The sequence below is a fragment of the Pygoscelis adeliae genome, unplaced genomic scaffold (genome assembly GCF_000699105.1).
Source record: "Pygoscelis adeliae isolate BGI_AS28 unplaced genomic scaffold, ASM69910v1 Scaffold15, whole genome shotgun sequence".
Classification (NCBI taxonomy): domain Eukaryota; kingdom Metazoa; phylum Chordata; class Aves; order Sphenisciformes; family Spheniscidae; genus Pygoscelis; species Pygoscelis adeliae.
Genome location: NW_008824988.1, coordinates 1,303,903 through 1,326,750, shown reverse-complemented (window position 1 = coordinate 1,326,750; position 22,848 = coordinate 1,303,903). Strand labels below are relative to the sequence as shown.

General features: G+C 38.7%; 1 protein-coding gene across 1 annotated transcript in view; it reads left to right on the top strand.

The window, feature by feature from the left end:
- Positions 1–6,279: 6,279 nt before the first annotated feature.
- The window catches only part of HDAC9 (histone deacetylase 9), a 452,900-nt gene continuing 436,331 nt past the window's right edge, over positions 6,280–22,848 (top strand). The window contains exon 1 of the mRNA XM_009326083.1: positions 6,280–6,384. Within this exon, the coding sequence (XP_009324358.1) occupies positions 6,366–6,384 (19 nt within the window). The 5' untranslated portion in view covers positions 6,280–6,365. The remainder of the gene's footprint in view (positions 6,385–22,848) is intronic.

Below are 22,848 nucleotides of genomic sequence, written 5' to 3'. Positions count from 1 at the left end.
GCAGCCAGTGTGTTCCTGGTGAGAAATGAAGGGACTATATTAACCTAATCACCTTTCTGCACAACATTGTGCGTCTCCTGCCACCCAGTATACTTCAACATTTGTGATTTAAAACTAGCTATATGTTAGTATAGCTGAGGATTCCTTACAGACTCTAAGACATACTTTTCTGTTAGGCAGTATGTATTAAAAATGACTTTGGTGGGGAAGTACAACGAGCATGATAGTCCAGAACTCGCTGCTAGGGTAGTTCTTTAATACCGAACCTGCAAGGATATGTACCATGAAATTGTTACAGACTTCAAAAAGTTGTTAAGTAGCTACCTAACTAAGAATAAGGTACCCAAACACCTTATTGTAAAAATATTTAATCCTGCAGTGAGCTCTGGATACTGAAGGCATTGCTCTTCTGTGGAACCCTAAAATTCTCACTGAAAGCAGTTATATACCCCAGTATCTCTTGGACTGGACTTTGATAATGCTGCTAGTAAATCTGCACTGTACTTGCATATAAAGGTCACTGGCTAGTAGTGTTATTCTGCATAATGTCCTGGGTTTAGTCTACCTTATTCTTATTTTATGTTTTTAAACCAAATATAATAGAAATGCAATAAAAGTGTATATAGCCATTTGCTCTTTGAGCTGATGTCTTTTAAGTCTTTCGTGTTTAGAATTCACAGCAACATTTCTTAACATCTGATCTTGTTTTTTTCCTTTTCCATATGCCAGCTCACTTCCTGATCAAATTTTGAAGGTTCATATAAGGTTAGAAGGGTTGGATTTGGCACTCTGGATTTGGCCTGGGTGGGTGAAATTCATTTTAGTAAAAGTTCACTGTAATTTGTCTTCCAGTCTTTCTATTGCCATGCTTTTTTAAAAGATCTTCAGTTTGATCTCTTTTTTTTATTTTTTGCCTCTGATTTTCATTATATACAGTATGAATACTTATTCAAGATTTTTGTGTAAAATAGTAATTTGGAAGTTTTTTAACCATCAAGTTTTTCGTGCCCTGTAGAGAAAAACTGTTGTGGTTGGGTTTATTTATTTCTTTTTAATTGTTTTAACCTTTCAGATCCATTTTAATTGTGCTTTTTACTAAACTGCTTGTTGGACAACAGAATTTGTACTAATTCAAACAGCTGTTTTAGATGCTTAGTTTTTTAACACACAAGCTGTTGTAAGGAGAAGGGATTACTGTTCCTTTCTTGTGACACTTGAGGTGAATGGCCTACAGGATTTTGATCTCACAATTTTGTCGATAAGTAACTGAAAGTTGTTTTAAAACAATATATCCAGCAGAGAATCAAGTAGATGTGTTATCAGGGGTGCCAACCTGTCATGTTCAGAATTTAATGAAGTATAGCATTCTATATTTTTATCCATGAAATCTTTGTGTAATGATTTTCTAAACACCTTTACAAATAGAGATATTTTGGAGTTGGGTAAAAAATCCTCCTGGAAGAGAAAGATCTGGAAGATACCTCCAAGATGTAGTTTTGAAAAACGTGTGCTTATGGATTCGTCTCAAAAGTGCTCATGAAAAATTCATCTTGGAGAAGGAGGAAATAGAAGTAGAAATATCTATTTCATCTGAATTCTGTTAATTTGTATTCACTGCATCCTATTTCAGAAACCCAATTCCCAAAATAATTTTGAAGGATAGGCACAAGATAGAAAAAAGGTAGTCAGTGAATATAGTCTTGGGACAGCACGGTGAGAGATGGCAGTTTAAAGGAATGCTATTAACTTGAAATGCTTACTTTTGTTTGAAAATGTTGTACCTATTTATAGTCATGAGAAACATAAGCTTTATGATGGCCACTGGGCATGAAGACCCACATTCTGTCTTGTGCTGTTCTTCTGTAGCAGTTTCAAAGCTGCATCAGTCCTTGGAGCACGTGAACTACTGAATTCCCTTTGAAGAAAAACGAGCAGGTTCATTGTTCCTGGGTGAGCAAATGCAAGTCACTGATGAGCAGCATCGCTGCCAGTGATATATCTGAAGGTAGATGCTAATTTGCTGTATATTGTGCTATAGCCTAATACGCCAAGTTGATAACTTGGTTAACGAGTTATCATCCAGTTGAAGTGGATTGCCTTAGGAAATGCAGATAGTCTATACTGAGTCCCGGAGCCACTTGCCGTACCTTAGTATCGTCAAGATTTGACTGATCAGGAGCTGTGTGCTGGTTTTTGTGGGTGGAGGTGGAGTATAAATGCATCTCCCAAGGACCATAGTACCCTGCATAAAATTATAACATACTGTGGCCAGCACTATGCTTTTTTCCTTTAGTTCAGTGCTAACATTAAAAAACAAGTGGCACTGCAGTTCATACTGTCTAATTTACACTATGACATTCCTTTAGTAAAGGGAAAGAAATGAAGCATGTCAGCTTATCAGTAGAAGTCTGTTTGGATGAGGGTGTCTGTGTTGTGGATATAATTCTGTATATGATGATGTGGAGTTTTTCATAGTTCTAAATGTGAGCTTTGACAATGTGAGCCTTGTATCAGATTTGCAAGGAGTTGTTAAAACTGAACCTGAACAACAACATTCAACTACTGAAAGCTTTGCATTTACAAGAAGTATATGGAAATACAGTATCAGGCAGGATGCCAACCGCCACTTCATAAAATATAAGACTACCCGTACAGTTGAATTTACAAAATTCCTTAACAGAAATCTTTTTATGGGGATCCCAGCAGAATGCTTTCTTATATGGGAATTATTCTCAGTAGGTTTAACAGCAATGAATATTCAGTGCTGATGCTGTCTATGGTGATCTTGAAAGGGAGAAATCCTTAGCTTCTACATCATGGAGTCACAGAGTAGCTGAGGCTGGAAGGGACCTCTGGAGATATCTAGTCCACCCTCTCGTCAAGGCTGGGTAAACTGCAGCAGGTTGCCCAAGGTGGTGTTACAATCTCCAAGGATGGAGACTCAGCAAGCTCCCTTGGCAGCCTGTTCCTGAGGTGTTTGGCCTCACTAACAGTGAAAAAGTGCCTTCTGATGTTTAAATGGAATTTCCCATATTTCTGTTTGTGCACATTGTCTCTTATTCTGTCACTTGGTGTCACTGAGAAGAGTCTGGCTCTGTCTTCTTTACATAGCTGCTCTGCAATGGAGCACCTTCTTTTCCTCTGACCTTGGTTTTCCTTCTGTTTCTCACTTTTCTTTCCCCCCTTCTCTCTCTGTCTGGTGTTTTCTGCCCTTAAGTGTGTTTTCACAGAGGCTCCACAAACTTTGGTGATGGGCTAAGCTTTGGCCTGCGGTGGGGCTGTTGCAGGGCCGGCTGGACCAGCTGTGACTGGCACATGGCAGCCCTTTGCCTTCTCCCACAGAGTCTACCCCTGCAGCCCTCTCACCCCCGCAAACCTTGCCACATACATTCAGTAGACCCATTTTCTGTAGCCTGTTGAAGTCCCTCTGAATGGCAGCACAACCATCTGCTCTGTCAACCACTCCTCCCAATTTTGAATCATTTGTAGAACTGCTGAAGGTGTGTTCTGTACCATCAGCCAGGTCCTTAATGAAAAGCAGTACTGGCACCAGTATTGACCTCCGGGTGCTCCATTAAAGTGACTGGCCTCCAGCTGGACTTTGGGCTGCAGATCACAACCCTTTGAGCCTGGCAGCTCAGGCAGTTTTCAGCCACCCCGCTGTCTACTTATCTATCTGTATTTCACAATTTGTCTGTGAGGATATTATGGGAGACAGTGCTGAAAGCCTTGCTAGAGTCAAGGTAAACAACATCCACTGCTCTCCCCTCATCTGTGTTGCTAGTTATTTCATTGCAGAAGGCTATCAGGTTGGCCAAGCATGATTCTCCTTCATAAATATATGCTATTTCCCATCACCTCCCTGTCCTTCGCATAGTTGGAAATTGTTTCCAGGATTATTCGCTCCATCACCTTCCTAGAAATTGAGGTGAGGCTGACTGGCCTGTAGTTCTCTGTATTCTCCTTCTTGTCCTTCCTGAAGACAGGAGTAACGCTTGCTTTCTTACAGTCTTTGTGAACCTCCCTTGATGGTCATGACCTTTCAAAGGTAATCTGAGAGTGGCCTTGCAGTGATATTGGCCAGCTCCCTCAGCACTCATGGGAGCATCCATCCCATCAGGTCACATGGACTTATGTATGTCTAGCTTGTTTAAGTCTTCCCTAACTTGATTCTCCTCCAAGGGTAAGTGTTCCTTGCTCCAGAAAAGCATGGAAGAGCTATGAAGCAGCTTCTTTCTACAGAGTTTCAGCAAAGCTGGCGTCCATAACCCAGTGGTTCAGGATGGGTGGGACCATTGTATTGATGGAGCGTGGAATGTCGGTATTTGCACTGACAGGAGCATGCCAAGCATATCTGCTGATCTCTCGCTATCTCACACAACTATCCCAAATTACTTGCAATTATTTTTATTGGGGAAAAAAGTGGAAATTTGTTTATGTGAGGTGAAAGCTTAGCCGTTTGAGCGTGCAGTCTGAACTGACAGCATGTTCTCTGGTCATACTAGCTTCAAATACCTACTTAGATGGGAGGGTCTATGTGGAGTGAAATTAGACAAAATGGTAGTTTTAGTTATGGTGATTATAGAAGTGTTTTCCTTAGAATATTGTCAAATCCTAATGTCCAGACTTTTCTGTTATATTTAGTTTAAATCTCTACTAAAAATTCACTCTAGCAAAGTCCATAGTTAAGCATTAATATCCATTACTTTTCTTTGTGAGATACCACATAGTCGCAGCTGAGGCTGGATAGTGAATGAATGGATGTTGGATTCACTAGAAAATGTTTTTCATTAGCTGTGTAGCTGCTAAGATAATAATGAGCTCTCTGAAATTAAATAATAATCTTAGAATTTGGCTAGCCTGAATTGTGCATTTGTTATATTGACAAATCTTGGAGCTATATGGGGAAGTAGCTCGCCTGCCTCAATCAAGGTAAAGATGTGCCCAAGTAGAGGTTTTGGGTTAGATTAACAGTAGAGGCTGTTCAGTTTAATAGTGGTTCCATCTGATATTTGATGAAATTTGATGCATGAGGTAAGCAAGGGAAAACAATTAGGATTTTCATGAAGTATCATGAATTTTGGTTTTACAGATGCTGTCTGCTGGAGTATTGGATGTGTCCGAATATCATGCCTGTTTGAGCAAGCTACTTTAGTGGGCATAAAAGCTGAAGTTACTTATCTAAATGTGTGATTTCCCTTTCCTGAACAATAATGATGCTAAACTTAAATGATGATACTTGGTTAAAATGTAATTTACTATCTGAAATTTGGCTGAGCTCAGCTTGAAACGGAATGTGCAGTTGGTGGTTTAAAAAAAGTGACAAAAGCTGCTAAAATATTCAATACTAAGAATATCTTTGACTACTTAGATGCTTCAGGAGCAGTGGCTGAATACGATAGTCACAGTGGTTGTAATGCACTACAACCTTCTCCTCTCTCCCATTATGCTGTTTATATCGTGCTTGAATGAAAATACATTTTAGTTCCCTGAAAGGCTTCTCTCTGCAGCTTTAAACTTTCAGCAGATGCGAATATTAGAGGAGCACTTTTGCCTCTGCTTCTGCATAGAACTGAGGATGCCACAAGATTGTGAAAGGATTCAGCCAAATTGCAGAACCTTCCTTGTCCTGCTCTCGAGCAGCCCACGCTATTAGCAACTATCTTGATAGTGTCAGAGATGTCATTAGCTAGTAGTGGGAGATCCATTCAACTATGCTAATTATTTCAACAAGTTCTATTCTGAATTATGTAAACGTTGGAGATTAAGGAAGTAGTAGATATTCCAGAAAGGCTTTTGAATGCAGATCTGTTTCTGCACATTCATGTTTCAATGCTGACTGTAAATGTCTCCAGTAAGAGTAAAACTATGAATTAGCCACTGCTTAGCCATAAGGATATAATCCAGCTATTTCTTCCTCAAGTCTTTCAAACTCTAGTTCATATAATTCCCTGATCTTACTGGAAAGAGAAAGGACCAGTTAATCCTTTACTTTCTAATACTGTTATGTGACTATAGATGGACTGTAATGCAAATTTGTATCTGAGTCTGGACTGCCCTGGAGCTTGAGGATTTTTAGCTTTAGCCTTGTTTTCAGTGGTCATCAGCTCTTGAATTTACAGCAAAAATGTACGTGAAAGAAAGAAGCTTTAGTGTGAGAAAGTTATGTCAACCACATTTAAACAGAAGAACATTTGAAATCTATCGTCTCTTAAAAAATAGTATGTTGTTACTGTATAGGTCAAAGGTGTTTTTTCTTTATTTTATTTAGATTCTCCCCACTTCTGGAAGAACCTCAGAATCTGAACAATTTCTGCCACAGTTTGGCCTTACACTATCAACAAATTACCATTCCATCAAGAGCAATGAGCTCCACAACACCAGGTCAGTTTGTTTATTTTTATACCTCACTCCTGTAGAACACTGTCATCTATTAGGATGTACAGAATTCTTTGTGTTGATGCAATGGATTTGGCAAGTGACTGATATGCCAACTGCACTTCCTAAGATATGATTGTCTTATAAAACAGGATAAAGGCTACACAGGCAAAAAAGGCTATTTTGGGGATACCTTATCTCAGCTGAATTATAAAGCCAGTATAATCCTACAGTGCTTTTAAAACATTTTTGTGGAGTTTATTAAGAAACTGAATAATCATGATTGGACATGAACAGATATCTTAAAACATTTTAATTCTTAATATTTGTATTTAGTCATTGAGTGATTATCTGCCTTGTTTAAAGAAAAATGCAAATGGTATTCTGTTATTTTTCTTTTCAGCTCTCAAGTCATATTTGCCCACGTTGGGCATCCTCTGTAGAGCTTCCTCCTTTAAGGATGTGTAATTAACAATGGTCTCTGAACCTGCTTTATCCGATACCTGCAAAATGAGTTACTGCAGGTTCACCCGATAGAAAGTGAACTATTAGTAGCTGTACCCAGTGTTCAAACTTTCAAAGAATCAGAATGCTGCATATGGAATGTGCCTTGACTTCAGTTCTTTTGAGGAGTGAGAGTCCCCAATTCAAATCTGTGCAACGTCCCATATGGTTCACACTTTGTTCACCCACACTTGAAGTATCTATTTCTAGTACTGTTGGTAAAATAACCCTTTACAGGTGGCTTATTTTATGACTGCTTTGGTTTTGTGCAAACAGCCTATAAAAGCATCAGGGAAAACACTGTAATAGTTAGTGAGCTGTATTTATCTGCTAGATGCCCTATCTCATAGAAATGTAATTCAGTGAGGATTTTTGGAGAATTGTTGATTGTAGTGTTGAAAACTGGCATTAACTGCTTTTGCATTAAATGGAGTCAAGCATAGCTGGGTTTCATACTCGGCCTCTTTTTCTTACAGTGCAATGACATGCAGTGACTTACTCATACAAAGCATGACGGGGCATTCAGCAGCATGTCTTTGTTTTATCTGTATTCCAGTGGTGACTAATATGAAATAATCTTGTACTTTGTACTTGTACTACTTAATCTTGTACTAAACATGCAGTTCAAATTCCAAGATACTCCAGTTGATTGGGTATCTTCCTAACATTTCTTACTTTGCGATAGATATAGTCTGCGGAAATAGCTAAAAATGAGATTGGCTCTCACAAAAAGAAAGTAAATTTTCCAATACTCTTATTGCTATGAAGAAACATATTGTAAATATGCATTCATGTTTGCTGTCTTTCCAAATCCAATAAAGGAGAAACATTCCATATGATCAGATTACCTGTAAAGGTATTTAGACACTTTAGAAACATTGCTTTCAGTAGGATTCAGGTGCCTAAATATCTTTAAATCTAGTCCGTAGTGTCCCCCATCGTTAGAGTTTGCCTGTGAAAACTCCTAGCTGCTTCACCAACCATGTCAAAACACCTCTGGGCACGTGCAGAGTTGCAGTATTCAAGGGCAACATCACCCATGGGATCCTCATTTTTCTTTCCCTCAGTGAAAGGGAAACGAGGCAGGATTTATTTGGACTTAAGTCTCGCATCCTGCTTGAAGTAAATGCTGTGGACTAAAGAGGCATGAGTGTCTCCTTGTGGCATCTCTTCTGTCCCCCGACTGAGGGAGTCCGAGATGTGTTTTGTGTAGTGTTCTGTCACCTTTTGCCAGTCACTCAAATTTCTGCTTTCAGTGCAGTCACTGTAATAGACTGGTAGGGAATAGAGTGGCAGGAAAGGCCTCCCATTTCTGTGAGCAGTTAACATTTGATTTATTAGAATTTTTTAGAAGATAAAAATTGCTGAATTTTCTTGTTGCATCCGTAGTAACGGAGTTCTGCCTTCCCAGTCCTTTTCAAACATGCATATTTATTAATATGTGGCCAATATGTCTTTGTCCCATTGCAATTTTTATTGCTTCTTTTTCTTTCTCCTGGAGTTTGTTTTTATGAAGGTGAACTTTGAGATGGAAGGGCAGTTCCATCCAGCTTCTAACTTGAGGTTAGAAATATATACTAAGATGTGCTTGTTTCACTTGTAAGACACTGCAGTAGTTGAGGAAGTATCTCTAGTATTCCAAAAGAAAAATTAATTGGATTGGCACTGACATGAGCAGCTTGTTTCTGTGGTGGTTAGCCTGTAGAAGGCAGTTGTTGCATTTATGGCACATAGTTTAAATGGCAAAAGCCTGCTGGAGATGTGTCTAATAGTGTTAGAGTAGGGGGTTTTGTGCTCTTGCTTTTTTTACTCCTGAGAATCTTGTGCTTCTTCAGGGAATAGGTTGCTATATTCAGTTACAGCCAGTGGTTAGGGCAGTTTAAAATAATTTCTAAGCAGGAAACTTTAAACATTCTCATTTAATACAGACAGTATTTAAAAACACTCTTTTTCTATTGTGTAATATCAGGATGCTACCTCATTTGAATACCAATCTGTGTGCCTTATACATAAGACCTGTGAAAATTTCCATAATATATTGTAAATATCAATATTTTAGGTCATGGTTGTAGGTTACATTACAGAATGATAGTTTTATTTTTTCATTTTACAAGTTATCTAGCCCACATATATACATAGCTTGTGTATGTACATTCGTATATGCTGTTGACACAGAAGATGAGAATACTTCAAAAAAAAAAAAAAAGAGAAGAAAAAGAGCAAGAGGCAAACTGGTAAAGCAGTGCTACTCTGTAGATGAATGGTATAGGCCAGCCCACTTCATGGATGGCTTGTTCTGTCAATGAAAAAATTCTGAAATGCTGTAGAAAGCTTCAAGTATTGTCTGCTATGCTAAATTTCTCTGTATTTTTACAATGTGATATGCTAAGTGGAGGAAATACTTATTTCTTTAGAATTGCTTTCCCATCATACCTAAATTGTCAGAAAGTCCATTGAAAGACCCAACATGTAACAAGCAAGAATTTTGCATGTTTTATTCAAATATTAGCTGAGGAACCTCTTTGGATAGGATTTGTTCGTGGCACCCATGCTCATAAGTATTTCTTTACGTTGTATGATGCAATGAACAGGTCTCCAGTGTAGCAACATCTACTTGCAACAACACTGTAACCTACTAAATTGATCTCAACTCTTTGAACCCTAAGGGAGCAAGGCTCTTGGTTAATCTGTGGAGCTATAAAGTAAATGCTGAATCCCAACAGGGGACGGTGCTGGTGTTTGGTTGTTTGCTTTGCTTGTTGCAACTTGTAAGATCATTAAGGAAATGTTTACATCCTGTTGCCATTGCGTGTTCTGAACTGATCTGTGTGCATAAAAAGCATCTGACAGAAAAAGAAAATATTTATTTGCTCTTATAGGGAATAGTTAACCTATTCGTTTGAGAGAGATTTAAAAAAAAACAAACCCAAACCAAAATAATACCCAGTGGTGAAGTAATGCTCACAGATGTATTTTTGGAGTTATTTGGCTCTAACTGTCTAAGACTTTGAAATGCATCCTCTGTTAACGTGGTGATGTGGTTGGGGATCGTTGTGTGTCTACCAGCTCGGTTTCCAAGGATTCCAGCCCTTGCAAAGACTGTTACTCTTCTGAACAGGAGATCACTTCACTTAAAGCATGCGTTGATTTAATACAGTATTTCTTATCCAGATTTTTTCAATGTAAAAACAGCACCTATGGGGAAGGGTGTACTATAAATATTTCTGTAAAAATGAAGGTCATGGAGGGATGATGATCCTAGGTTTTCATTTTGTACCCTGAGAAGGGGAGTAAGTCCAGAGAGATCTCATCTCTTCTCCCCATTCTCTCTCCTGTCACCCAGATCTTTCAGATTTTGTGCTTTGCTTTTCACCTTGAAATTAGAAGTAACATTGGAATAGTTAAATTGAATAAATTCTATTAAAAAAACAAAACACCAAAACCCCTGAAGTTGTTCATGGAATCTTCGGGTAGAATAGTTTCTGTTAGGGAGGAGGGGTGAGTAATATTAATAGATTTCACTAATAGATGATGAAGAAAGGAAGGTACCCGGAACCCTAAACTGTCCAGCCAGTTTCTAGATGCTACAAACTGTTGCTAAATGGGCATCGTTTAGTATCACAGTCCCCCAGTGTTAAAACACATATCCAGTTTCTTCCTTTTACTGTTGCAAACAGGCGAAATGCTGCTGTGGAAAGCTGGTCTGATTAGAGTGAGAGAGCTTTTCAGCGTCCTGGGGATCATGCTGGTTTTCAAAAGCATAACAGCATGTGCCTGCTGCTGAGAACAAGTTAAAAATGTGTACAGTTTACTTAATTGCACCAAGGTGAAATCAGCTCTTTCATATATCTCTAATTACTGAATTAAAATCCTGGTCTGATATTATGGAAATCCCTGTTCAAACTTCTTTCTGCTCTTCAAAAACATTGCTTATTTTTCCAGGTCTTAAGTATCTTGTAAGAGCTGCCTGTTGCTGTAGTCAATCGGAAAGTGATTTTTCTTTTCTTAATAAACTGAGTGGGAGGAGAGAGGAGCCGTGTGCTGAATTCTGCCAGTTTCTACTTTTGGACCACTCTTCTGTCATCTTGATTCTGAATTTCTTTAATAGGCGTTTGTTTGTTCCTCTTGAGGAATAGCTTGTTCTTCCTTTCTGCAAAGCTGACTCCCCCTGTTTTCTTGTTCTGCTTTGCTCTGCTTTTTCATAAATCATTTTCCTCATATTAGTAAAGGCTAAGTATAGAAAATGCTCCAAAATGGTATTTCCACTACTGTTTCAAAATTAAAATGCAGTGAAAGGTTATGTTGCAGTCAAGTAACCATCTCTGCACCAGCAGTAGATGCCGTGAACAGATGAATATTTCGATGAATGATTGTTTATGTGGTTACTCTAAAATATATTTTGTCAGTCTTTTTGTAAAAAGATTTAAGAGAACTTTGAGTCCAAAACAAAGTAGTAAATGAAATACCAGAAGGCTAAAACCTCTTCTTCATACAGAAATAGGTATGTTTCAGCAGGTGTTTAAGTTCCGTTGAAGCTGAGTGCGTGGATGTTTTTCGGACCTCTGACTGTAGACTGAAGGAATCAAATGCATTTGTTCCTTGTCATGACTTTGTGATGACTTTTCCTTTGATTTAAAAAGAAAAAAAAAAATCACTTACAGAAAGGCTGGATTAGATATGGTGAATTCACTGAATACGGCCTAGTAACTTTCAGGATTAATACATAAGTTATCTATTAATAGATATGTTATCTATATCTATCTATCTACATGTGACAGAGTACTGCAGCTCTTTAAGATATCAAAAAGGAAAAAATAAAATCTATAAGCTCAGCCTTAATGAAACGTGTAAAAGAAGGATTCTTCCCCCACTGCACCCCCTGCTTTTTTTTAACTTTCAATGCAAAGCATGACTCAGATGTGCAGCTCAGATTTTGACCTCTTGAATCTCCTTACAGAAGTGCAAAATAGCCTCAGTCTGATATAAATCTTAGTTTTGCCCTTATGAAATATAAAAGAAGTTGTTTATAGACTCTTCTTTCTGTCTCTCTGTATTTTTCTCATAATAGTTTAAGCCTGACATCCTTATCTAAGTGTTTCTAGGTAAAATCCCAGTAATTCACAAGAATGAATGAATGATTTGGATCCAAAATGTGTTCTGCCACTGGGGATTTAATATACAAGACAACCAAATGATGAATAAAATGCTCTGTGCACACATTAGATAAGAAAGCATCATCTTGTTCACTTGCTAGTCTTTAAAGTTTGTAAATACATTGAGCTACTTCCTGTGTGGTTTTTTTTCTTCCATTTACCATTAAAATTGATAATCAAAGCATTAAAGTGTCATGGTCCTGCTCTTGTTTGTGCATTTACACTTGTGCATGTTCATGGAGGTCTATCATTTTGTGTGCTAACTCTTCAAGTTTTAAGTAAATAAATAAGACAACATAAGTCACCTAGCTAGTGTGTTGTGGGATTAATTAGTGCTTGAAAATTACAATTGTTTTGCTTTTTCCTTTCAGGAATCGCTTGTTAATACTGGCCACCAGATGTTTTTGTCTGAGAATTTGTCTTTCAAAATAACTGTTTTGTTGGTCTGTGTAGCCAAAGCACAGGTCTTACTTTTTGGGCAGTAGCACTTTAACAGCTAAATTAGCTCTCTGGGAATAAATCTTGAAAGGTTTTTTTATTTCAATGTGTTTTATAAAGCTTGTAAAGATTCTTCAGAATGGCTTTTTTTTAATTAGAGGTGCAAACTTTTTCTCATTTTAAGTATGTAATTTATCCTCAGCGTTCACTTAGACACTTAAAACACGCACCTCTAGAAATAGCAATAAAATTTATTGTCCATTGACAAAACAGTATTTCACTGTCCTTTCAGAGTTATCAGAATTTTTACTCTGATTAGTTCATTAAACCAAGATGGCACAGTCACACTTTCACTGGAGTCTAGTGAAAAAGCCTAACTAAATTTAATTTAAGTCAATGTGGCAATGTAAATTGAATAAATTACTTAAATGGCTTTTGGTTCCCCAGCTGGTATGTGTTGGTATATCCTGAAAAAAACAGTTTACTCACAGAACAAAACTCTGAACAGCTCTCTTGTTATGAGAGATCTGGGCTTTTGATGCAGAAGTATTCTGTAAACCGTTTTCCATGCCTTAATTTTTGCTGCTTGCCAAAGGCTGTGTTTTCAGTGTATGTAAACTGAGACTGTGCTGAATTTTGCTAGGTATCAGGATGTAACTGGTTCTGGGTAAGCATCTGATTCTGCATGGGTGCAAGACAAACGGTACAAAAAGACAATTCCAGATTGAAAGAATCATCCTTAATAAATTTAATTTATTCCCATTGTATCTTTTTCAATGGCATTGGCCTGTGGTGGTGTTTAGTGTGCATAAAGGTGTTAACAGTGTGGAAAGGGCAACAAATGCTTCTCTGTTAGCTGTTGGGGAAGTTAGGTTTTTGGTTTTGCATCTTGGAGCAACAAAAAAAAAAAGTTGTACTTCACCAATACTCAAATATTAAACATCAGATGTTTATTAACATCTTATTAAATATTAAACGTCAGGTGTAATGCTAAACATACAGACATGGATAACTTGCATACAAGAATATTAATATAACTGGCTAAACAGATTTTTAAATGTTCTAAACCAGATTTCAGAATGCTATAAAATAAAGCTAATGCCCTATTTTATGTTTTAAGTAGGTACACATATACTTTAAACAGGTAAATATATGTGTTTATATTTTGAGTGACCTTAGGAAAGGCATATCAGAAGATTGCATTCTCTATAGAGTGAAAATATGGTGTTATAACTCATGTTGGCTAACACGGTTCTAAGAAAAAAGTTTTTCAGAGAAATGGTTACTGTTTTTGATGATAGAATGCTTGCTTATTAAAGATAATTGTTGAGGAATATAATTCGACTTCTGTGGTATGTGACAATCTGTTAAAAATAACACTATCCAAAATAATTACAGCCTTAAATGAAATAAAAACCGGCTAACAGGTTTCAGAAAGCATTGTACATAGGGAAAATTGTTATGCCCTGAAGGTTTTCCTAGTAGATATCTGTAGGAATTTATTAGTTTAACATTACTCAGTATTTTTATCGGTTACCTAAAGGAAAAGAAATATTAATTCTAGTAAAGCTAAGATCAGTTATACTGGAATAAATTTGGTTATATAAGGTTATATAATCCCACTTGATAAAGTCAATTCTTTGAAAAATATGCATTTTAATCAGATAAAAGTAACAAAGAATGTAGCACTTAAGAAGGGAAGAATCATAGAATATTGATTAGAAGAGACCTCTAGAGGTCCCATAGAGCTATTGCCAACACCAGATCAGGTTAGGCATGGTGTTCTCCAGATGATTCTTGACACTCTTGAGGGTTGGAGATTTGCAGAGCTTCCCTGGGCATCTTGCTGGAGTATCGCACTGTTTTCCTGGTGAGAAGCCTGAGCCTCCAAGTTAGAATTTGTGGCCATTGAGCCTTCCACTGTCATCTAAAGCTGTTGAGAAAAACATGCCTGCATGATGTTTGTACCTCCCCTCCAAGTAGTTGCAGGCTGCTCTTAAACCACCACCTTAGTCATCTTCTCACCAAACTTAACAAGCCCTGCTTCCTCAGCTTCTCCTCATAGGTCATGTGCTCTAGGGCCCTGACTTGATAGTCCTCTCTTGATAGCTCTCCACTATCAGTTTTTCACTGTCTATCTGAACATAGGAATGCTTGATTATGACTTGTAAGTCATGATAAACACCCTGAATCGTGAAAAGGGAAGCTAGTGTCCTGCAGTAGCTAATAAAGCACATGGGCTTTTTTTTGACATGGGAGCTGAATGCTGAGAGTAAGTAATGCTTCTGCTTCAGTAGCCAGATCCAGTGTTGGGGATGGAATAGAGAGGAGCTTTGGATTAGTCAGGAATGAATATATCTTAGTTTCCTTTTCAACACAGAAAAGAGACATGGTTAGGGTCAAGCAAAACTTTTCCTTCAGTCTTCATTTAAACTAAGTGTACAAAACTGTTCTTGGAGTACTGGTTCCAATTCTGATAGTGATACTTCAGAAAGGGCTTTGAAGAAGAGTTTACAGAAATGATACAAGGTCTGGAAAATACACCTTATTGGAAGAAGCTTCAGGAATTCATTCATTCAGTCTGTTTTTCCTTTGCTGAAGGTTAAGAGACAATGTGATGCATGATTCTTTTTATATATGTAAGTGCCAATGTACAAAATATTTCTGGTACATAAGATGCTTATTCCTAACAGGAAGATTTAATGATATGTTGTGGCTTGGAAGCTCAAGCTAGACAAATTCAGATTAGAAATGGGGCTCCTTTTTTCAGCAGTGTTGGTAATTAACCATTGGAATGTGTTGGATAATGTTGGGGGGGGCTAATTCCTCATGTGGCTCATCCTTACAAGCTCTAAATCCTTACAAACTATAAAATGGTTTAACCCCAGCTGGCAACTAAGCCCCACACAGCCACTCGCTCACTCCCCTGTGGTGGGATGGGGGAGAGAATTGGAAGGGTAAAAGTGAGAAAACTCGTGGGTTGAGATAAAGACAGTTGAACAGGTAAAGCGAAAGCTGCGTGCACAAGCAAAGCAAAACAAGGAATTCATTCACTGCTTCCTATCGGCAGGCAGGTGTTCAGCCATCTCCAGGACAGCAGGGCTCCATCACGCGTAACGGTTACTTGGGAAGACAAACACCATCACTCTGAACGTCCCCCCCTTCCTTCTTCTTCCCCCAGCTATACATGCTGAGCATGATGTCATATGGTAGGGAATATCCCTTTGGTCAGTTGGGGTCAGCTGTCCCAGCTGTGTCCCCTCCCAACTTCTTGTGCCCCCCCCAGCCTACTCGCTGGTGGGGTGATGTGAGAAGCAGAAAAGGCCTTGACCCTGTGTAAGCCCTGCTCAGCAGTAACTAAAACATCCCTGTGTTATCAACGCTGTTTCCAGCACAAATCCAAAACACAGCCCCATACTAGCTATGATTAAGAAAATTAATTCTATCCCAGCCAAAACCAGCACGAATCCCAACAGCCACCTAGAAGTTACTTTGATTGTCACTAAGCGTATGACAAAATATTCATGTGTTTTTACTGAATAGAAGTCTGCCATCACTCTAAGTGAGTTTGGAAAGCCTCCAAACTTAGAAGTTTGGATTCTAGTCTCCCAGGAAATATTTAACCAACTCTGCTTCTACTACTTTACTGCCTGTAATTCTAAAGTCATTGTGCTTGCTAGAAGCTTACGCAATAGGAGCATCCTGCGTTGCCATAGAAAAGCTTGGCTTCACTTGATGCAAACTCTTTAGTGTAACCTGTAAAGCCTTTCCTAAGTATACAAATTTGCTCTGGGAACAAAAATATTCTGTAATTCCAAATCAAGTCAGGATCTGAAGCAGCTCCACTAAAGAAATGTCCCTGCCCTGTCTAATTCCAGCAGTTGCCATGCGTCATCCTGTGCTCCAGTTCCATATGGTCCAGGACCTAGATTTTTACATTATTGGGGGGGCTCACTACCATCTTTGAACTTCCTACCTATGCAGCTGGACTGTCACATATACAGAGTATTCCTCGGACTGTGCCATGTATGAGAAATCCTGATGCCTTGGTGGGTGGGACCGATCCTGGATAAGTGCATCTACTCTTGATGTTCCTTTTTTTATTTTTTTTTTCCTTCTCCCCCTCCCACCCAACATCTGAATTTCATTCTTAGTCTTGGCATACCCAATAATCTGTTTGATCTTCTACAAACATTGTTTGCTTCAATGTACTCTCTAGCATGTTGTTTGGGGGGGAGTTTGGGGTGTTGCTTTTTTAAAAAGGCCTAATTAATATCTCTCAGAGGCTATAAAGTTTGGTCTCTCCGGGTGCTTCATTGCCATATTTTATTTGGCAGGTCACTTGCTTTCCTAATTTCTGTCTCTGTCAATCCTCACATTTCGATTTGGAGAATTGCTTTTTTGGTATCCAGGTAAACAACAAAAACATCCTTTTCTGATGTCATGATTAGCAGGGTTCTCTATATCTGAAAACACAAGTAGTGTGGAAGATGCTCGTGGTTCCCTGCATTGCTGCAAACTCACTTTGTCTCCTGAGTGGTTTTACACATCAGATAGTGATTGAAGTGAAACAGCTAAATGATTCGTGTCAAGACTCATTGCTGTGTGTCTGTCTTAGTGGGGGGAGAAGACAGGACAGTCACCTCTAGTGTGGGAGAGCAGGCGGGAGACTGGGAGCAGAGGAACTGCATGATTCAAAAAGCCACCAAGGGGAGGTTACATTTTGAGAAATGACTTTTTCAATGGCAGTGCCAGAATAAGCAGCTCTAGTGACTGCCTGCTTGTTGTTCTCACTCCTCTCATTGACTGCTTGGACATGCCAGATATATTTATTTGTGTGGCCACAAGATGAAACAGATTTGGGAACTGATCCAGGCTCAGCTGTTCCCAAGAAAAAAAGGGTTGTTTTTAGCCAGGATTGGTTCCTCATTGTGGTTTACTACATAGCCACACAATCAATGGTATTGGCAAGGTGAGGAAGGAAGAGGGAAGAGAAACGAGCGTTTAACTCATGTACTACCTTTGAAAGAAACGATCACGAGTGATCCTTGAGCAGAAGCATGGTCAGCCTCCAGAACTGTGGGATTACCTAGCCCTACTTCTTCACACATCTTCACTTTACTGGTAATTTCTGTTTTCCAAATGTAAAGCGTTTCCAATTCTGTCCATGCAGAATTTGGAGGCTCAGTGGACATTTTTGTTTTTCAGCTCTATAGCTGAAAGCAATGACCAACAAGGTCACATCATCTGTCATACAGCGTACCACTTTTAAAGTGATATTTCAGCATCTGACCGCCAGGCATTCTTTCATATTCATTAAGATATATGCAACACAAAGCAGTTAGAAGTATGTGAAATCTGCTTTGTTGAAAGATCATGCAATTAATATTTTCCTATGTGAATTTATAACTTACATTTTTTGTAACGATCTGTTTCCAAAACGTTACCTTATACAGAAAGTTAAATAAGACACCATGAATAAAAACTTCTAGTTTCTTCATTTATTAGATTAGATGCATGAATGTTGACTATATTGAATACCATAAAAAAGGTATGTTTGCCAACTTTTAATTTTTTCCCACCCACACACCACCTCCTAATTTTGTCTCTAGCAGCCCAGATGTGTTTCTCCAGAGTAAGTGTTTCTGCAGTGATAATTATAACACTTTTAACAGGTAATTTGCAGATTAGGTAACTCACAAAAAGCAGAACTATTTTGTAGCACCTTAATTTTGAAGTTGGTGACAATTTCAAAACTTCATTACAAAGTCTGAAATGTTATAGTGTGTGGATTATCTTAATCTAGGAATTAAGTACTGCTTTGTAGCATTTTGCAAATGAAGGTCTAAAGAGACCTCAAGGTGTGATTTAAATTGGGGGGGACACACTTTACATCACGCAATGATGTGCACGTTGGGGGGTGGATACAAGTTATGCTGAACCAACGAACCTCATGGTTTGAACCTGCCTCAGGACATATTTTTTAAAAAAAATTATCATCTCTAAGAAGACTAGACAAATGCTATTTTAAAAGCTAACAACACAATGACTTCCGTAGTCCCCCTTGATGACCTGTTTCCATGTGTGATTATACTTGGAAACATAAAGGTTCCTATTCTTTCTATTTATATTTCTACTAGTTATATCTATTTCTGTTTAACGTTGCAGTTTAGATGTGCAAGATTTATAAACTCTGAGAATTTTTTTTCGAAGTTTAATGTCTGAAACAGATTAACAAAAGATCTTACTTTGGACTGTTGCTCACTATGGGAGGGGGAGGATTTTGAAATCATATAATACTTGGATAATGCTTCTTTTCCTTCTGTCTTTCTGTCTGTCTTTTTTTCATGACAAAGCTGATCAGCTGTTAGGGGTCCTGGGCTAATGCCCAATTTTGGTGAGGACTGTAGTTCTTGGGGCTGTGATGTGTGGTGTAGGTGTTGTCAACCTCAATGTCTATTCCAGAGTTGAGTCTCCTACAGGTGCTGGCCTCTAGCTGGGAATTCTGGCAGAAAGGAAGGCGACCTGAGACGGTTTGACAAAACTCCCATTCATTAAACATGGGATATTTTGAGTTTAAAGTTTTTGGTTTAACGCTTTGGTAGTTTCTGCCAAAACAAAGCACTGAGCTATTTTAGTATTTCTGAATTCCTACCCAAAGTGCCCTTTGTTATCAATTATAGTTAACGGCTGTTAACTGTTCTCCTATTTTCCCCTCTCACTTGTTCAATGTTCTTCTCCTAGGATAGCGTTTGCTAGTGTTTCTTTCCAGTCTTCTCTTTACTAGATTGTAAAAATCCATTTCTTTAACCTTTTCTCATAGATCACACTTTTAAATCTCTTCATATTTTCAGCTTTCTCTTAGCTTCTTAAGGTGCCACCTGGAAGCGACAGGAAAATTTCTGTTGTATAAAAGTAAAATTATGCAAGTAATTATTCTTTATTACTCTCTCATTGCTTAATAACCCTCAGTTTGCAGACATAGTCACTCTCAAGTGTCTGGATTATGGATTAACCAGGTTCTGTGCCCCTCAGTACTTGACTGTAGGACATTGCCATGGCATGAGTGATGTAGATGACAACAGCTGACACGTGGCTTCCTCTATGTACTGCTGTTTAAGGCTGCATCTGTGCTCTGCAGAAATGAGTTTACAGGTTTTCAAAACTTGAGTGTCCGTGTCATCCCTTCATAGAAGTTTCATGTTGTCTATATTCTTGATTCTTCCTACGTTGGGTAATGGAGAATGATCTGACATGAGTGGGAAATTCACGAAGGATTACTGATCTGGGGCGTGGTAGAGGAAAAAGATGTTTTCTGTGAGTATGGAGACCTGCGAGTTATTGTGTATGCTCTCTGTTGTGTGACTCACATCACCTGCTAATCGGGGGGGGGGGATATGTTAACCATTTCGGGAAATGGTCAGCTCTGACTCAGGAGCAGCATTAGCAGTCCTTTGTCTTGCTAGAACATGCAGCCCATATGCTGTCTGCGTTTAACCAGATCTCCTTGTTAAGGATAGAGGGAGTTGAGTCTCTATAGTGATGCCGGCACTGTATTTCTAGAGAAGGTAATTAATAGGAAGAAGCATAACAGAACCCCTGCTTTAAAAAAAAGGCATAAAGCAAAAAAAAAAGCGTAAACCAGTATAAAAAAATACAGCTACTCTGTATTTTGAGGCAGTACGCTGCAATAAAGTCCAGTGCACAATACACACACTTTAAGCTGCATGAAGAAAACAGACATCAGATATCTTTCACAGCTTCCCCTAAGGTGCTTGCAGCTGTTCCTCTAGCCTTGAAGTATATCTTTAGTGACTTAAAGTGAATACAGCTCATTTAGATATCCCCAACTCAGCTTTCAGTAGTTGCTGTGGGTGCAGAGAGCACTCTTACATTGCTCAAAAGCTGCCTCAGATCCTGATGAATAGCCTTTTTCTGTATTGAAACATTCAGCAGTTGCCCTAGACAATTTTTTTGTGGACAAATTCACAAGTAAGTGTAAGCTAAGACAGGAAAATGCTGAAATAGCCACTGAGTGCTTTGTCTTTTCTGTTCTACTAGTTTGTAAAGAGTAGAAGAAGAGAGAGGAACTCAAAACATAGTGCTGCTATATGAAATACTACATCACCTTTCCCCTGTGTTATTTCTGTGACTTCAATGTTTTACCTTTCCAAACTGGTATATTAGAACATGCCTTTCACGTCATGTCCTCGAATGCACTTGAGGGGTCTACTTGCCCTCCCTCACCAAACATGCAAGAAAGGTTACTCCTGTGAGCACTCCTTAATCCATTACCATCCAAGGAATCTGTGACAAATGACAAATAATGTTTTGATTTTGATTAGCAAATTAGGAGTACCTATAGACTTGTGGAGGCACCATTCATTTCTCTGGCAGGGAGACGCTAACAAATGACTGCAGTAGCTGTCTTTGGGGTGCAGATCTGTCTATACATGGGAATTTAATAGTATAGTTCTTTCAGTAATAGTAAGAAACTCCCCAACCAATCAACTGAATAACGAAACAAAACCAGCATTTGCATGTAGAGGAGGATTAGGAAGAAAGACACTGATACAGTGACTTGAAAGCAACATAGGGAAGGGGAAATGAGATATTGAGTGGAGACCTTAAAAGCTGTGGAGGGAGGGAGAGGTAAACACTGGACTTGGCTTAAAAGAATAAGGAACAAGGACATAAGAAAAAAGGTATGGAGAGGAGACATACGCAGAAACATTAGAATACATGAGAATAAGTGTGTCTAAAGTGTGAGTAAGGAAAAGAAATCTTTTAAAAGAGCTTCCTGGGGAAATAGCCTCCCTTCCGCTTGGCACTGGTCCTCAATGTCACGGGGGAACTGGGACCAGCTTCTCTGGTGCTCTGCATGCCTAGCCTCTGAAATGGAGATTTGTTTTAAAGTTGACTAACACTTTACAGCTAGTCAGTACTTTATGGTGCTGAAAACATTCCCACTGATGGGATTCTAAGGTATTTAGCTGCTACTAGTTTCAAAGTCTGTTATATTACTGAGGTAGCTCAGTGGATATGGACTGGAAGAGCAAATTCCTTTAATTGCTTGTTAAAGGGATACCTGGATTACTTTTGTTATGTTTTGTATTTTCTTGCCTCTGGGAAGTGTTTCTGAAAGCAGTAAAAACTTTTTACTTTCAGGATTAATAGTCCTTTCTTATAACTTAACTATGTTTAACTTCATTACAGCTGCTTACTGGTCTTCCTCCCCCCCTCCCCCCCCGCCCCCGATTTGATGTTGCAGTTTAGTTGTACCATGGAATGAAAAAATACAAACTTGAAAAAAAAACAAACCAAACAACCCCCCCTCCAAACCGCCCCCCAAAACATGTCCTACCTTGAACCTTTCTGGTGCATGTATTTAATATCCTTGTGAAAGGGATGTTTTGATGGTACAGGAATGTGCTGGTATCTTACAATCAAAAATCATATGAAAACACTGTGTATGTGTGTGTCTGTCTATAAACCCCCCCCCCCGTAAATACATCTGCTAATGCTTCCTGGACTTGCAACATCCACTATTCTGACAGTTTCAGGGCTTTAGTAGCAGCTTTCAGTCATTGTAAATTGTACATTGTATTCCTGTTCAGCATTAATGTTCTTAGATGGCAAGGACGGTATTTCCACTACCTCATACATGTGGCTGTACAACATACAGAGATAAGCTGTCTGGGCAATCTATAGATTCCATATGAAAAAAAAGAGACTTTTCTGGGGAAGAGTTGGGCCAGGAGGTTGTACTCTCTTCCTGGGACATGCAACCCAGTGTTACTTCTGAAGTAAATCATCCTGTTGTCTAGCACCTTCTCTTTCCTGCCGTTCAACCTCTCCAAAGATGCTTTTCTGCAGTCCTGTCAAGAGCCAGGAGATGGGCAAGGTCTCTTTAATTAGTACACACCATGTTTTATTTAAGCATCCATCTATGTTGCACAGTGACTGTGCCACAAGAATTGCACAAAGCTTTTCTTAACTGTAGGCGGTTGTTCATTTATTAATGTAAACACCATGTGCCTTGGATGTGTGAGCCCTAAAAATAAACTTGCAGAGTTAAAAATAGATCTCTGGGAGTACTGAGATGCTGCTTAATCAGAACCAGCTGCAAGCTGTCTAGAAAATGTAAGTTATATGGAGCCAGATGGCTTTTGCCCTTTTTGCTTTAGACAGCATGTAATTTGGGTAGCTACAGCTACAGTAATGTATTTTCCCAGTCAAACTGTTTGATAAACATATTTGTTTCGAACAGACACTTCCAATTAGAGAACCAGTAAAATGTTAATTTATTGTAATATTTCTCCACGTGGGTAAGCCAAAGGAAGGTTACATAATACGAAACTCCAAGGCACGCACA